The sequence below is a fragment of the Sciurus vulgaris genome (assembly GCF_902686455.1).
Source record: "Sciurus vulgaris genome assembly, chromosome: 15".
In the NCBI taxonomy this organism is placed as follows: Eukaryota; Metazoa; Chordata; class Mammalia; order Rodentia; family Sciuridae; genus Sciurus; species Sciurus vulgaris.
The window spans coordinates 80,842,267-80,857,443 of NC_136476.1; the positions used below are offsets into that span (position 1 = coordinate 80,842,267).

General features: G+C 47.7%; 2 protein-coding genes across 6 annotated transcripts in view; one reads left to right on the top strand and one right to left on the bottom strand.

The window, feature by feature from the left end:
* The first annotated feature begins 613 nt into the window (after nucleotides 1-613).
* Nucleotides 614-9,095, top strand: ARPC5L (actin related protein 2/3 complex subunit 5 like). The gene is made up of 4 exons (XM_079113853.1): nucleotides 614-1,752; nucleotides 6,072-6,144; nucleotides 7,135-7,311; nucleotides 8,530-9,095. Exons 1-4 carry the CDS (start codon nucleotides 1,604-1,606, stop codon nucleotides 8,590-8,592), a joined length of 462 nt encoding a protein of 153 aa, XP_078969979.1. The 5' UTR covers nucleotides 614-1,603; the 3' UTR covers nucleotides 8,593-9,095.
* An 841-nt stretch (nucleotides 9,096-9,936) lies between these two features.
* GOLGA1 (golgin A1) overlaps nucleotides 9,937-15,177 on the bottom strand; it is a 51,004-nt gene continuing 45,763 nt past the window's right edge. For all 5 annotated transcript variants that reach the window (XM_079113781.1, XM_079113782.1, XM_079113783.1 and 2 more), the window contains 4 exons: nucleotides 14,124-14,183; nucleotides 13,538-13,708; nucleotides 12,967-13,053; nucleotides 9,937-12,129 (listed from right to left, as the gene is read on the bottom strand). In XM_079113781.1, coding sequence (XP_078969907.1) covers nucleotides 12,049-12,129; nucleotides 12,967-13,053; nucleotides 13,538-13,708; nucleotides 14,124-14,183 — 399 coding nt within the window. In that variant the 3' untranslated portion in view covers nucleotides 9,937-12,048. The remainder of the gene's footprint in view (nucleotides 12,130-12,966; nucleotides 13,054-13,537; nucleotides 13,709-14,123; nucleotides 14,184-15,177) is intronic.

Genomic DNA, 15,177 nt, shown 5'->3' on the forward strand with positions numbered 1-15,177 from the left:
AGAGTTATGATTGCATCCTTTCCCTTTATCAAAGAAATGATCAAGCACCAAGTAGTATTTCCCCCTCAGTACTCAGTTATTACTGGTATAATATTATGGTATAATATGGACTTGTAAGTCCTACCTCCCTGACAAGTGGAAGTCTATGACCACGAGCTAGAACATTATTTCATTCACTACTTTTTTTGGGGGGGCTGTTTCCTTACTCATAAAATAAGCATTTCTGGTTTTAAGATTTTTCTGACTAGGATGTTCTGGGGATATGAATTTTTTTTTTTTTTTAACTGACTTTTGGACTATCGGAGTCAGGTATGAAGCTGAAGTACAGATGGGTTTTGATAGTTTCCAGAACCTGAGGCTTTATTCAGACTTACCATCGTGGGAGTCTGTACCTTTAGCCTCAAAGTTAGGTTGCGTCACAGTCTGGCAGTGCTTTTTAAAATCTGTAGATGGTTCAATGCAGTGCAATGAAAATGGACTGGGAATGTATCTCAGTGATGGGTGCTTGCTTAGCAATCCCTCAGTATAGGGGTGGGAGTGGGGGAGTAGTCAGCTTGGCTGACAGAATAGCACAGACTGGGTGGCTTAAACAAAGCAATGTAAACAAGTCAAGTTTCATCTACTTTTAATAAAAGGTACTATCAGAGGAAAATGTAATGAAAATAGTTTTCACACTTTTATATGAAAAGGCTCATGTTAGCCTAAGGCTAAGGTCAATTAACAGAACCCTTCAGGAACCTAATCATGGCACCCCAGTTGTCCTAGACATTGCCCTAATCTCCCCACCTCCCATCAGATTCAGGGAAGTCAGCTTCTTCAGATGCACCTCTCCGGTCAGAACTTCTCCACACCGGGAACCTAGCCCTTCGGGCGCCAGTATGGTGCTGCAGAGTCATCTAACTCTCCTGGGTTCCCACCCGCAGGGCCATGATGAATGCTACGCATCCAGGTTGGCAACATTCACGAGGTAAAAGCTGTCAGAGTCTTGACAGCCCCTGGATACACTTTAAACGTCTTTAAAGTCTCCCACTCCTTTGACAGCAGGGTCACTTTTATGTACAAGGCCCTGGCAACCTCTGGTTCAGTGTGGTGCTGCTCCAGGATCCAAGGCTTAGGGACTTCCCCTCCTGTCACTCCCCAGGGCATAAGAACTCATCCCTCAGGCCTCAGCTTCGAGGTGCCTTAAAGAAGGCTGCCCCGCGCTTAGTCCTCGCCTGTGGCCCCGCCGGCCCCCGCCTCCCTGGGCCAGGGTCTTCTCAGAGGCAGGGAGGCAGAGTTACGGCGCACACGATGCCAGGCCCGCGAAGGCACGGGGCGCTCGCTCCCCACACGGGAAGACCGGAGTACGCATTCCGGATATCGGCCGGGGAGCCCACCTCACCAGCTCTCAGGCCGCCCCATCACGCCGGCGCGGAGCCCTCCGGGCCCCACCCGGAGCTTCCGGTTCCGGCGCAGGACGGAAGTGGGCGGGCGGCGGCGTCTGCGCGCGGAGGAGGTGCCGGGCGGTCGCTTCCCGCCCCCGAGCCCGAGCCGGTGGCTAGCTGAGCTGAGCCGCGGTCGGGCCCGGAGTGGAGCCGGCTGAGCCAGGCTCCGAGCTCCCGTCATGGCCCGGAACACGCTGTCCTCGCGCTTTCGTCGGGTGGACATCGACGAGTTTGACGAGAACAAATTCGTGGACGAGCATGAGGAGGCGGCGGCGGCGGCAGGAGAGCCAGGCCCGGACCCTAGCGAGGTGGACGGTCTGCTGCGGCAATATCCTTTCCCGGCGCGGCGGCGGGCCTAAGCGCTCCCTTCCGGCGGGGCTCCGCTCCGGCCCCGCCTTCCCCCTTCCTCGTCCCCGGCTCGGGCCCCTCGGGCCCGGCCTCCTCGCTCCCGGTGCCCGGCCCCCTCAGGCCAGCCTCAACTCCCTTGCGAGCCGGCTGCTCTCGGCCCACGTTCCTCACCCCCAGCGTCGCCGCCTCAGCAGCGCAGCCCTACGCGGCCCCTGGACCCTGGTGGGCAGGCTTCCCTCGGCGGGTCCCCTTCCCTTTGCCGCCTCATCCTCGAGCCGCCCCTGCCTTGGGAGCTCCTATCTCCATCCCTCCTTGCAGGAACTGGGCCCTTTGACGGTGGCGGGAGGGGCCGAGGCGAGCATCTCTTGAGTGTTTGAGCGGCCGGGCAGCCGCGGGCACCGTCCTGGGTCTTCTTACTCCTCTCTTGGGCCCGATTGCAGCACAGCATGAAAATAGGTGGGTGGGTGTCGGCGGGGAAGAAGGGACCAAGGGGGAAATGAAGGCTGCAGCCTTAGCCAGCACTGAGGTCTGAGGGTGTGCGCCTCTTACCCAGGAGCCGGCTTAATGTCACCCCTTTTCACTAGTTCTCATTTTTCTCCGAACACCTTGGGCTTTGGACCTTCACGGTCTCAGCCAAACTCAACAAGTGAGTTGTGACTCCCCCAGGAGTCTTGTGCAGGAAGCGGTGCAAAAAACTAGTAGTTTAGAGCTAAGAAAAATCGTACAGTGTAAAGTGTAGTGTAAAAGTAGAGCCCTAAGATTAGAAATGACGGTTCTTGTGGCTACAGAAAAGAAGCATTTAGAACAGAAGATTAAAAATAGAGGTGATTGTCACAACCTGCCTGGTCCCTTAGCACAGGAAACTGACTTATTCTCACAGGAAGAATTTTTCTTTATTCAAATGGTGTTACAGGAAGTGTGTTCCCCTCCCCCACACTTGCCAGGGCAGGGTTGGAGGCTCCTGCTGTATATAAATCAGGTTCTGGGTGTTTAATCAGTTGACTCAGCTTGGAAAGTCAGGCCCACTGCTTTGGGGAGGAATTCAGCAGTGCTTCTCCATTATGCCTTTAAAGCAAAAACCTTCAGACTTTCTTTGGACGGGAATGTGTTTTCAAAGGTGGACATTCAAACTTGTATTTCTTGCCCCCTCCAGATTGCTCATTTTCCCTACTAGTGAAATGGGGTCATGAGGAGGGCCCCTTGGAGGGAAGGTTGGTTCTCTAGTCCTATGCAGGGCTTCCCTCATGAGCAGTCAGTCATTGCTGAAAAGGCTCCAGGGTCAGGCCTTTGGTCCAGAACCCTCATTCCATAGGTGAAGAGACCAAGGCCAGGTCCAGCTGCTATCTTGTTCTTGTCACCACAGGGACTTGTTGAAGGTCATGTCTCTCTAAGCCCAGGGCTAGTCATTGTTGGATTCATTAAGGCTGCCCATGCTTGGGCAGGTTATTTTCCTTCTCAGAGCCTGTTTCATTTCCTTTTAAATGGGAATGATGGTTTTTGTCACAAAGAGTTTTGGAATGAAAATATGAAAATATGCTTAGAGGTCTAGACTTGCCACATGTAGTGGTTAGTAGTTTTTCCACTAATGGTAGTGCCAGAAACCATACTGTGGGAGAGTATATACTATTTGGAATCAGGAAAAAGGAGGTTAGCAGATGAGGAAAACTGAAATCTTGGCAAATGTGGGATAAAGTGAGGAGGAAGGAACTAATATTTGAGTCCCTACCATGTGCCACGTATTGCACTTGTATAATGGTCATTGAATTTAAACTATAGAGCCTCTGAAGAGTCTTAGGGGAACAGGGAGAGAGGTTGATTGAGGTGGAGGCATTCACAGGAGGCCTGTTTAGGGTAGTACTGGGGAGTGTGTGGAAAACATGTCATGGTGGGAGATTGTGATGAAGAAGTGGAAAGAACATGGACTGTGCATCAATACAGATCAGCTCTTTTGTGCTCTGTGTGACCTTGCATAGGTCACATACCTTCTCTAAACCTCAGCATCCTCTTCCGTTATACAAGACAACCATGCTGGCCTGATCAGTTCCATGGGAGCATCATTGGGCACATAGCAGGTGTCCCAGACATAGTTTAGGACAGTGCTAGAGCAGCAGCAAGGGATCATAGAAAGAGGTTAGGTTTGAGCCAGGCATGGTGGTGTGCACTTGTAATCCCAGCAACTCAGGAGGCTGAGGCAGGAGGATTTTGAGATTGAGGCCAACCTCAGGAACTTAGCGAGACCCTGTCTCAACAAATAAAAAGCACTGGAGATGCAGCACAATGGTAAAGGGCCCCTGGGTTCAATCCCCAATATCACAAATAGAAAAAAGCCTGCATTTAAAGGCCAGCTGAACTACCTAACTTGTGACCTTGGGCAGGTTATTTTCCTTCTCAGAGCCTGTTTCATTTCCTTTTAAATGGGAATGATGGTTTTTGTCACAAAGAGTTTTGGAATGAAAATATGAAAAGTACCTGGCCCAGGTCCAGGTACAAAGCAGTAGTACCTTTTCTCACTAAAGTAGTTCTGGTCCTTGGAGCAAGGGCTAAAGCAGGGTTTAAGTGGTCTTGTACTCTTCCCCAGCCCCCCAGGAAATTTGGCAATGTTTGGAGACATTTCGATTGTCACAATTAAGGGTGTTACTGGAATCTAGTGGGTAGAAACCAGGGATGCTGAAATGCATCCTGTAATGCTGAAGATAGATCCCACATCAAACAATCATGTGGTCTATAAAGTCTGTAGTGCTATGGTTGAGAATTGTTTAGAAGAGACTGGGGGCTGGGTAGGTTCCCCCAGCTGTCATAGCCTGTTCTCTTAAAGGGCCTAAAGCCAGCAGGGTATGGAGGCCAGCTTCATAAATGATAATGCGATTGCAGGGATGTTCTCCGTAGTGACTTCAGGGCCTCATGTGTCCATGGCTGCAGTGCTTCCCTGGCAGACTAGCGCTACAGGGACTTAACTCTAAAGCAGTGACTTTTTGCCCTCATACACTAGTTGTATCATCCTTGCCCTTCCCCATCCATCTTGTAAATGAATGATTGCTCCCTGTGCTGGGCTGAAATGAAGAGTGAGCTAGCCCATATGTCCTGTAAGCCTCTGGGACCTTGCCTATTGCTTTGAGGACACCGTAGTAGAAAAGAGTAGCCGAGTATGGTAGTGCACACGTGTAATTCCAGCTACTCAGGAGGCTGAGGCAGGAGTGTCAACCCGGACAACTTAAAAGTCCCAAATAGAGGTAGTGCAGTGACAAAGTGCCTCCCCCATCAATTCCTAGTGTGTGTGTGGGGGTGGTGGGAGCTATGTGGTAGACTATCGGTGACTGGTATCAGGATTGGAACTTGTAGACAGGTGAAAAGGAATTCCAAAGCTGACAAGTAAGGGGAATGAGCTGCTCCTCCAATGTAGAAGGTGGATCAGAGTCAAGCAGGGAGATTGGGAGCCAAGGCTGGGAGTGGCTTTCCTGTGACATAGACCCATCTCCATGAAGATGGAGCCCACATCAGGGAAGCTGGGAATTGAGCCTTGCACCAGAGGCTCTCTGTTCATGTGTGGGTATCACTGCATGAACAGGAGTAAAGACCTGATTGGGCAGAGCTATTCCTTGTTCTATTTTTGAAGCTTTTTGGCTGCAGCCAAAAGTGTTTCACATGAGAAAATGAAAGTCGGCTGATGTAATTCAGTTTAAAATAGGTGTCACCTTTGGGGACCTAACCCAGATTGTAATTTTCTTTTGTGGGCTGGGTATGGAGAATTCAGAAAAGAATGTGGTGCCAGGATTGCAACTAAAGTTTGGGGAGCAAGGGAATGGAGATCAGCTCATTTTGTTGGCACAAGTTTCTTGTAGAAGTTGGGAATTCATTGACCTAAGAAATAGGAGTTTTAGCACATTTTGATTTCTTCAGTAGTTTAGTAGTCGCATCGGGCATGAGTTAGGCCTGCCTTCATTCTTTGAGAATGGTTTCCAGTTCATGTGCACTGTTGCCATGAGGATCCAGTAGGGCAGATATGGTGTTCAGCACTAAGCAGGTACAAGTAAGCTTAATCATGCTTCCAGTCCAGGACAGCTGCTTTTAGTGGGAGGTGGAAGGAAGGGCTTACATGGTTGGCCGAGGTGCCCTCCATCCTCCTTGTGGCTCAGAAAAGATACAGGGTGTAAATAGGCTATGCCCACCTGGAGGAGGCCAGCAGTGGATGGTGTGTGGAGTGGATTAGATCCCTTTTCACTCTGCTCTTGAGCTGTTTTTGAGTTCATTAGTAAAAGCACAGACATGCTTGAGCCTAGCCATCCTTAACTGGTGATGCACAGGGGACATGCTTCGGGCGTTCCATGCAGCTTTGCGGAACTCTCCAGTCAATACCAAGAATCAAGCTGTGAAGGTAAAGGAGGTTGTGCTGCCCCTCTGCTGGGTGTTGGGACCAGAGCTGCAGTTGTCTCTCGTGCTGGAGCATGAGCTCCCTGGGGTCTAGAAAGTGTCTGCTTCATTTGTGCATCAGTGGCACTGGGCGGTGCTTCCATGGAAGCCTCCTGGCACTCCTCAGATGTTGAGGCTTCTCTGACATCAAAGCTGTCGGTGATTTTTTTTTTTTTTTTTTTTTTTTTTTTTTGTGGTGCCCAGCACTTGTGTTTGCTAGGCACTACTGAGCTACACTCCCAGCCCCAAAGCTGTGAGTGTTTATAATAAAAGCTCCCCAAAGAAACATTCACTTTTCCCTAGGGCCTTTTGGGGCTAGAAGTTAGCCCAGCCCTTGATGATTAACAAAACAGATAAATTAGCTTGCCAAGTGGGGCTTATCAGTGGTTATGCTTTTATAGCTACTGAATAGGATTTATCTGCATAAGGATTTTAAGTGCTTTTGAACTTCCTGCCTTTTAAAAACAGGTGAAAAGATATATATTGCTGTATCACGGAGACAATCTAAAACTTGGTCCAGGGAGTGGGGCCTCCCTGCAGCTGGGATTCTGAAAGTATCTTGATGTAACCTAGCAGCTGTACCTTTGCAGAGGTAGAGGGGAATGGCCTCTCTGCTTCTGGGTACATTCAGGGTGAGCTGCAGCCAAGTAAGCTGTGTTTTTAAAAAAAAAAAAAAAAAAGCCCAGTGCTTTTTTCTATCTAGTGGATCTGAGGCCTTGCTGGTGTTGTCAAAAATCTCCAAAATAAGTAGGATAACTTAGTGGCATAAGTGAGGGGTACATTGAAACTTAAAGCAATAAAAGAATTTTAGCTTACTTAATTTTTTAACTATTCAAGGTGAATTCGAAATTGGGCATTGTTTCTGGAGAATTCTGCCCAGTTGATTTGTTGCTGTGGTTGTGGCTATGGCTGGGCTGTGGCTGTGGACCTCACCCACTTTCTCTTTCCTCTGTAGGAACGAGCCCAGGGTGTGGTGCTGAAAGTGCTCACAAACTTTAAGAGCAGCGAAATTGAACAAGCTGTGCAGTCACTGGACAGAAATGGCATTGACTTGTTAATGAAGTACATTTATAAAGGGTTTGAGAAGCCAACAGAAAATAGCAGCGCAGTGTTACTCCAGTGGCATGAAAAGGTACGTGAACACATCGCCCCCTTCAGGCAGCCTGCTGACATATCTAAGCATTCAAATCAGTAGACCGATTTTTCCAAAATTGACCTAGGCTAGTCTGAGGGCCAATGAGAATGACAGACCTAAACCTGGACTTATGATCATCTACCTGGTAGGTGTCTATTGTCTCTGGTAATCATAGTTGCTTTTGCTTTTTAGCTACAGATTTATGCCAGGCAGTCAGGGTGCCCTTGGTGCAGGACATGGGGGCAGGTGCCATGGCATGGTAAGGTAGGAGGGAGGCTTGCTGGTTGGGTGGGGCTTTGTGATACCTTCTTTGCATTGCTGGAGACAGCTGCTGAGGGAGTTGTGTGGAGGGATCTTAGAAATGCAGGTTGCTCTCACCTGCTCTGTGGGCTTGGGCACCTGCCTTGGCTTCACCTTCTCCAGACCAAAAGGGAACATGGACAGAAATCTTGATAGTCATTTAATCCACCTAAAGCAGAAAAAGCTGTGTCTTCCCTTTGCTTGTGGGGTAGGAACAAGGCCTTGTGTCAAGCCTGTCTTGTGCACCACTGTAGCCCTCCCTACCCCCACCTCCTACAGTGGGCATGCCTGTCATTAAAGAGGACCAGGCTGACGTACTGTCCTTCCTGAGAGGTCAGCATTGAGTTTTAAAAATGCTTCCTTTACTGGTGGTTAATCCCTTGTGCAGCCAGGGTGCTGGGTTGTGGCTGTGGCCTCTAGTCCTACTGGTGGTGTGCTGTGCCTATTCAGCCTCCCCTCTGCTTTGGCTCAGTAGGTGCAGGTGGCCTTCATGCTCAAGAGAGTGAGCGAGCCCTCTGTGTGGCATGGAAGCCAGGCCTGTTCATCTCCTTGAAATGACTTGGTGCTGGCCCTGTGTGGGGGGGGGGGGGGGGGCGGGGGGGGGGCGGACATGCATTTTTGCATATGGGGCAGTGATGACAGACTGGAAGCCATGAGCTTGTCCTGAGGGAAACTTGGGTTTTGCCATGTGCCTGTTGACTGTGTTCTCAAGCCAGTTCTGCTGCCTCAAAGCTGGCAGCTCCTGGGACCCTTGGCTGCAGACAAGCCTCCTTCCCTAGAACTTGTTCTCCACTGCAGGAATCCTTTGTCAGAGGGTCTGTGACACAGTGGGATTAGGTCCAGGAGTGCATGGTCCCATCTCCCCCTTGGTCAGCCAGGTCTCATTTGACATGCTTCCTTTTCCTGCCCCCACAGGCCTTAGCTGTAGGAGGACTAGGCTCCATTATAAGAGTTCTTACAGCAAGAAAGACTGTTTAAAAAAAAAAAAAAAAAAGACTCATGTTACCTTGAGAAGAATTTTGGATGCCCAGGCTGGTGAAGAAGGGATTGACAATGGACCATCTTCCTAGGAACTCCCAACTAAGTATTTCAGGACACATATCTGCTGAAATCAACTGAAATGTATTTTATTTTTGAGGTGGAGGGAGAAATCATCTTACTCTTTCCTAAATCCTTTGCAGGATCTGAGAGTCTGCCTTTGTCTACAAAGTGATGCAGAACTGACATCACTACAAAGTGATGCAGAACTGTCTACAGAATGGCTGGCCAGTGTTGGTCAATGTGCGACTGCCTGTTTAAAATGGGGGAGGAATGATTTGGGCAGGTGCATATCCAAGGGCCGCGTAAAGGGAGAGCTTCTGTTTTTGAAGTGGAAAAACCTGAGAGTTTGTACAGACATCCTATCTTCCCAGAGAAGGCAGACTCTCTTAGGTTCATTGTAAAGTGCCTGCTGCATCAATAAAGCTCTTGGCTTATTAGTATATCATTGCAGTGTGTTTCATGTATGTAAAAAAGTGTAATGAGTGAGAGTTCGATTGTTCTAGAAACTCCATGTGAATGGGGTGGGTGTGTGACCCTGTCTAGCCATCCCTGGGGAGCGAGCATGGAAGTCTGCAGGCCTCTTGTCACATAGCACTACAGCAAACGTTGGCTGCAGAGCTGTTGGATGCTTCAGAGAGGTGTTTTGCTGAATAACTATTTATTGTTTCTTACTCATTTGATTTGTATGTAATTTTGGAGCTTATTTAACTTAATAAAGTGCCAGACATTTATTAATTGATCAAGGCTTTAAAAGTCTTCGGTTTGTGTGATTACACTGAGTCTTCTGAGAGTAGGCCTTGGCTGTGCCTTGTCACATCTATCTTATTGAATATTGACAAGTTTTCTTTAAAGAACTACCAGAAACAGGTAGCAATCAGCCAACAGACATGAAAGGAACAAAAATTTGTTCCATATAGCCACCAATGGTGAGCCTCTTCGAAGAGCAAAGATGCTTTTCTCTGCTTCTCAGCGTGTGTAACTACAACTTGCATTCTGTTAAAGGACCCTTACTCATATGCCTGAAGCGCTCCCAGGTCAGGCGGTCCTTGGATATAGACTTTGACCAAAGTGACAAAAGCCTCTGCTTCCCTGCAGCTCCTCTGCGGAGCCACGTGATGCTTAGAGGGAAGACTAGGTTGTCGGCACCATTAAATTCCATGTAACTATTCGCCCAAGCCCAGTGTGGGGAAGTTCTTTGAGAGACACCCCGTAGCTGCCCTTGAAATATTAAATATGACACAATGTGTTAGATTTAACAAGTCAAAGAAATGCCCAGCTATATCAAGTAAAACCCATTGTAGTTGTCTCTGGATTGAAGAGCTTTAATCCAAAAGTGTATTGCACCACAAATGAATTTTCTACAGCAGTTTTTAGATAATACAGTTCCTATTTACAACACTGGGAGTGTGATCAAGGTCTAATGCTCATATAAAGGGCTATATATACTGTATCACAGAAAGTTTTATACAAGTAAAAGTGCATTAAATCACTTGGAATATTTACTCCACTCTTCTTCTTAAAGCTGAAGGAAATTCAACATGCAGGAGGAAAGCCTAGTCAGAGGGAGCTGTCTTAAGCTACTGGATGGACCCCACAGCCACCCCTCAAACGGCCAGGGGAGTGGCATGGGCTTCCACAGAAGTGTAGCGGCCTGTGGTAAGCCGTGAACTATCAGTCCCCATGGATTCTTTCTTGGAACAGGTGAAAACAGGAAATTCCACTTTGTAAAGAAGCTCTTATTCATCGAAGTTATCAAACAGAAGGGACTCCAGTTTCATGTCCCTACTAGGTGGGAAGTAGCATTCTAAAGAGACAGACATCTGCAGGAAGGGCCTCATGAGGAGGTAGGTAATTGGAGAATGGTTCTTTTGCATGGGAGAGCTGAGTTGGGCTAAGGTCTTGCTGTCCTGGCTTGGTACTTCACGGAAAGGAAGCAAACTCTGCAAATACTTGTTTTTCTGTGAGATATATTTTATGAATGTGTGTGCGTACATATACACACTAACTTAAGCATAATTGAGGAACAACTTTATGTAGATATATAACAATAAATTTAGGAGCTCCAGTTATTAGTAGTTTTTTATTTACCAATGAAACTTTTATCAAACTATAAATCAGTAAATGGTTTCCTTTTAGAATCCATCTTGTGGCTTATCCAGAACAAGCATAATAATGCATACGAGTTTTTATCAGCTCCTGTCAGAGGCATGTGTGTGCTATCAAGTACTGCAGCCGTCTGGGGGCTGTTCTGATGCTATATATGAATGTAGTGTCATCTTAAATACGGAGGGCAGGGCGATGGGAGAGTGGCGTCACATACAAGGCAGATGGCTGCCAATGTTTTGGTCAAGGCTGAGGAAGAAGGGACAGCTGCTGCTTCGGTTGAATACAGTGACTATCCCTAAGTAGAAAAAGTGTGATCAGCATCTGCTCAGTGGTAGTATGACAGGATTTAGAGCAAAGCTGATGACATACCACTGCTGCTTCAGAGCAGAATCACAGAGGGACAGGAATCCCATTTATAGAAACATTTCCTCTTGATGATTTGATTTTCCTTTAAGAACAGCAGTTAAATGGATTTTGTAATACAGAAGATATAATAGTGAAGAACTATTTAGCTATAAAAAATAGTTTAAAATGGTTTACCAGCAACCTATCCAAGATAAGTACATTCATTAAAAAGGCAATTGAGTGTATTTGGTACTATACTTAGAATTTCTTGATCTGACTGCTAGTTCTCTTAAATAAAATGGAGACGCTGTCAGAAAGTTGCATATTCTTCATTAGTCCACACTGGCCCCCAGGGTACTTTAAAGATGCACACATCTCAAGTTACAGGTGGTGTGGGAAACAAGGTGAAATGATGTTTTCTCGAGGAAGGGTCAAAAGCCTCTTCTAACTTAACTGACCCAAAATATGCCAATAGAAGGGGACTTTTAAAAGCCACCCTCATGGAGTTGGCTTTTTGAGGCAGCAGCAGGTGGGTCTGGCCTAATGGGCACAATTTCAAAGGGCCGTAGTCTCTACACATCACCTGTACACAATGAGTCAGTTGCAGCCTGACATGCTGACCACTGCTTCAGCTTTGTGTGCTAATGTCAGAGGACTCAGGTGCAGACAGGTGCTGGCCAGGGCTAGGATATTAGCAGCACTGGAAGTCTGGGTAGTGCTGGGACCCTCCCCATTGGGTGACCAGAATGACATAGTATCAACTCCCTCCTGAGGTTCATGTCAGCCTTCAGGAAGGTGGGCCTTAAGTCTTGTAAACAATATTTAGACACTTGTACAAAATACTGCATTTACAGTGATTAAAAACCCACCCAGACTGGTGTGTCAGTGTTCTTTTCACAGAAAAAGTGTCAACCCATGGAGCTCCATCCTTGGGTGTTCCCTCTAGGACCATGGTATCCGAGGGTTTGAGATAGATGGCCGGATGCTGCCCTTGGGAGCTGGTTTGGAACCAAACCACGACATCTGCATTTGAAACAGAAAAGGACCCTGAGATAAGAAGCAGGACTGGGCACAGAGGAAGCAGAAACAGCCCCCTCTCCTTTCCTGAGTCCCTGCTCCCACCCTCCAGCCATCCTGACTCTGGCTGTGAGCAAAGCAATGGAGATGGTCCCAGTTACCAGTCTTCCGGGCTAAGAGCCCATTCTAAGTGTGGGAAAGAAACTTGAGGTGATGAGAACAAAGTAATAGAATTGTAAGCAAGTTTTTCTTTTTTCTTCTTGTGGCTCTGGGGATTGAACCCAGTGTGCTCTTCCACTGAGTTACAACCCTCCCCATGCCCTTTTTTAAAAATATTTGAGATAGGGTCTTGCATATGTTGCCTCAAATCTTGTGATTCTTCTGTCTTCTGCTTATAGCTGGGATTACAGGTGTGCACCACCACACCCAGCTGCAGGTAATTTTTTGTTCAGCATTTATGCAGGTGCTTTTGAAAAAAAATAAAATTGTTGTATTGGGGTCAAACCTAGGGGCCTTGCACATGCTAGGTAAGAGTCCTACCACTGAGCTACACCCCAGCCCAAAAAAGTTTTTTTTAAACGTCTCGGTTCTATGCCAAATGTGGTGCTGTCGATGAAGTGGTGTCAACGAAAATGCTTTCCAAAATAGTCTGTTGGTCAAATGCAGCACATTTGGGCACAAAGGAAGTTCTCAGTATTACCAGATCAAGTTCATCATCCAAAAGCAAGTCAGCTGGTGATGCAACTGTGACTGGTCACCTGCCTCCAGGGGCTGGTCTCATTTGCCATTGCTGGGACGACTGACTATACTGTTTGGCAGTGAAACAGCAGAATGGAACCCTACCTTATATTCCAGAGTTTCTTTGAGCATGTTCTCTTCCTCTTGTGAAAAGTTTAGCAACACTGACACAGCTTTTATAAGATGAAAAGCCTGAAACAAAACAAGTTTTGCTTGGGGTGGAGGCAGACGGTAAGGGGGCTAAGTGGGACAGCATTTCCTGTTTGCCTTGATTAGCAAGGACAAGTGGATGAAGTTTGTGCTTTCTGAAGTATGACAGCAATGATGTGTTGTTTCCCCTCCCATCTCTCGCTCTGGAGACTGGAAGGATCAAGAGAGCACCTTCTGCACTATTCTGCCCTTGGCAGGACTTGGGAATGCTGGGTAGATGCTGTTCCCAAGACTCGCCTTAGCATCCAAGTTAAGATTTGAAAGTGGAACTCATGTCTCCCCTTACGAGCCAATTTCCTCCATGGTCTCCCGCTTCTTACTGCTCCATCAGCAGGCCACTGCTGGTGGGAGAAATAGCCAAATACCCACATGGAACGTGGGGGTGGGGGAGAGAAGGAAGAGGACTGGGCAGGAAGCCGTGAACAGAGCTGGTCTCTACCCAAAAGGCAGCTTGGAAGCTCTTTACCTCGGATTCTCGGCAGGACATGAATTTTAAAACAACGTGTTTAAGGTATTCGAAGTTGATCTCCCGAGCATCAGTCAGGTCAGCATTATTCGTGACGGAAGGGGCCATGTTTGGCACCTCAGAGCCTGGCTTTTCGCGGACTTCAAAAAGCTCACTGTCAGGTCTGATTTTCTGAAAAACCAATGGGAAAGGTGTTATATCAAACCCTCCAAGACAGGTGTGAAATCACAGGGGAGGTTCCCTGGCCCCAGCTGTGATCACCTGCTGTTCCTCTGCCTAACCTGACCCTTATAGGACAAAAGGGCCCCACCTGGAACAGAGATGCTGCTCTCATCTCCTGTTGGTCCAAGCACTTGCCATATACATACTGTACCAATACCACCACATGGACTCCTAGCGCAAGCCCCACCTGCTGATGAGGACACAGGCAGAGAAGGCAGGCATGTGCCCGAGAATGCTGTCCCAGAAGCCCACACCTGACCTCCTGAGATCCCTTGGCAATCAACTGGGGGAGCACCAGCAGGCAGGAAGGGACGGGGAGAAGAGGAGCCGAGCACCTGGGTGGGTACATGGCATGGGCACTCACCAGCTCCTTCTGCAGAGTCTTCTTGAGTTCCAGCATCCTCTGCTGCATCTGCTTTATGGTCTGAGATAAGTCCCACCCCACCAAAACCCAATCGTTAGAGGCACATTTGACCATTTTCAAGGTGTGAATGAAAACAACAAATGCATCTGCTTGGATCCCCGGAACCCCTGCCACAAGTCTCTGCCTCAAGAGGCCCTCCCCAGAGGCTCATGCTCAGTTGTCACATGCACATACCCATTACCCCAAGGTTCTTTCCCTCCCATGCTGCCACTCTTCACTCCCCTGCTTTCTCAGGAACCACAGTGGTCACCACGATGCCCTGTTCCTCAGCGCCAGTGCTGCCCCACTGCCTCTTGTAAGCTCAGTCCTCAGGGCTGCTTCCAGTGCCTGAGCATGAGGGTAGCACAGCTGAGAGCAGCTCTGCACAACATTTTTTGTCCTCAGAATTCTATTTATGGGGACTGAGAATGTAGATCAGTGGTAAAGGGTTGCCTAGCTTGTAGGAGGCCCGGGGTTCAATTCCCAGCACTGTGCCCCAACCCAAAAAAAAAGTCTATTATGTGCCCTGATCCCCAAGTAGGCTACTTGGGCCAGAATTTGTGGTGCTCATCAGCATTGCTCTCCTGAAATACTATAATAATTTGCAATGCTATTTTGAACAGTGTATAAGACAGTTTTTCTACACCATCCACCACCACTGGGTTTTCTATCATTTATTTTATTTTAAATTAATTAGCATTATGAGCCTTGAATATAATTTATTACAGATTCCATTATTCACTGGAAATGCTAACCTCTATTTTCTCAATTAAAAATTTCATCATCAGCAGTACAGGAATTGTTTTTTTCTTTTGCAGGGCTGAGATTTGAACCCAGGTCCTTGAACATGCTAGGGAGCACTCCACCACTGAGCTACACTCCAGGCCTTTTTATTTCTCATTTTGAGACAGGGTCTCACTAAGCTGCCCAGGCTCAGCTTGAACCTGCAACCCTCCTGCCTCATCCTCCTAAATTACTAAATTGCAGGCTGTACTACCATGCCTGGCTGGGAATT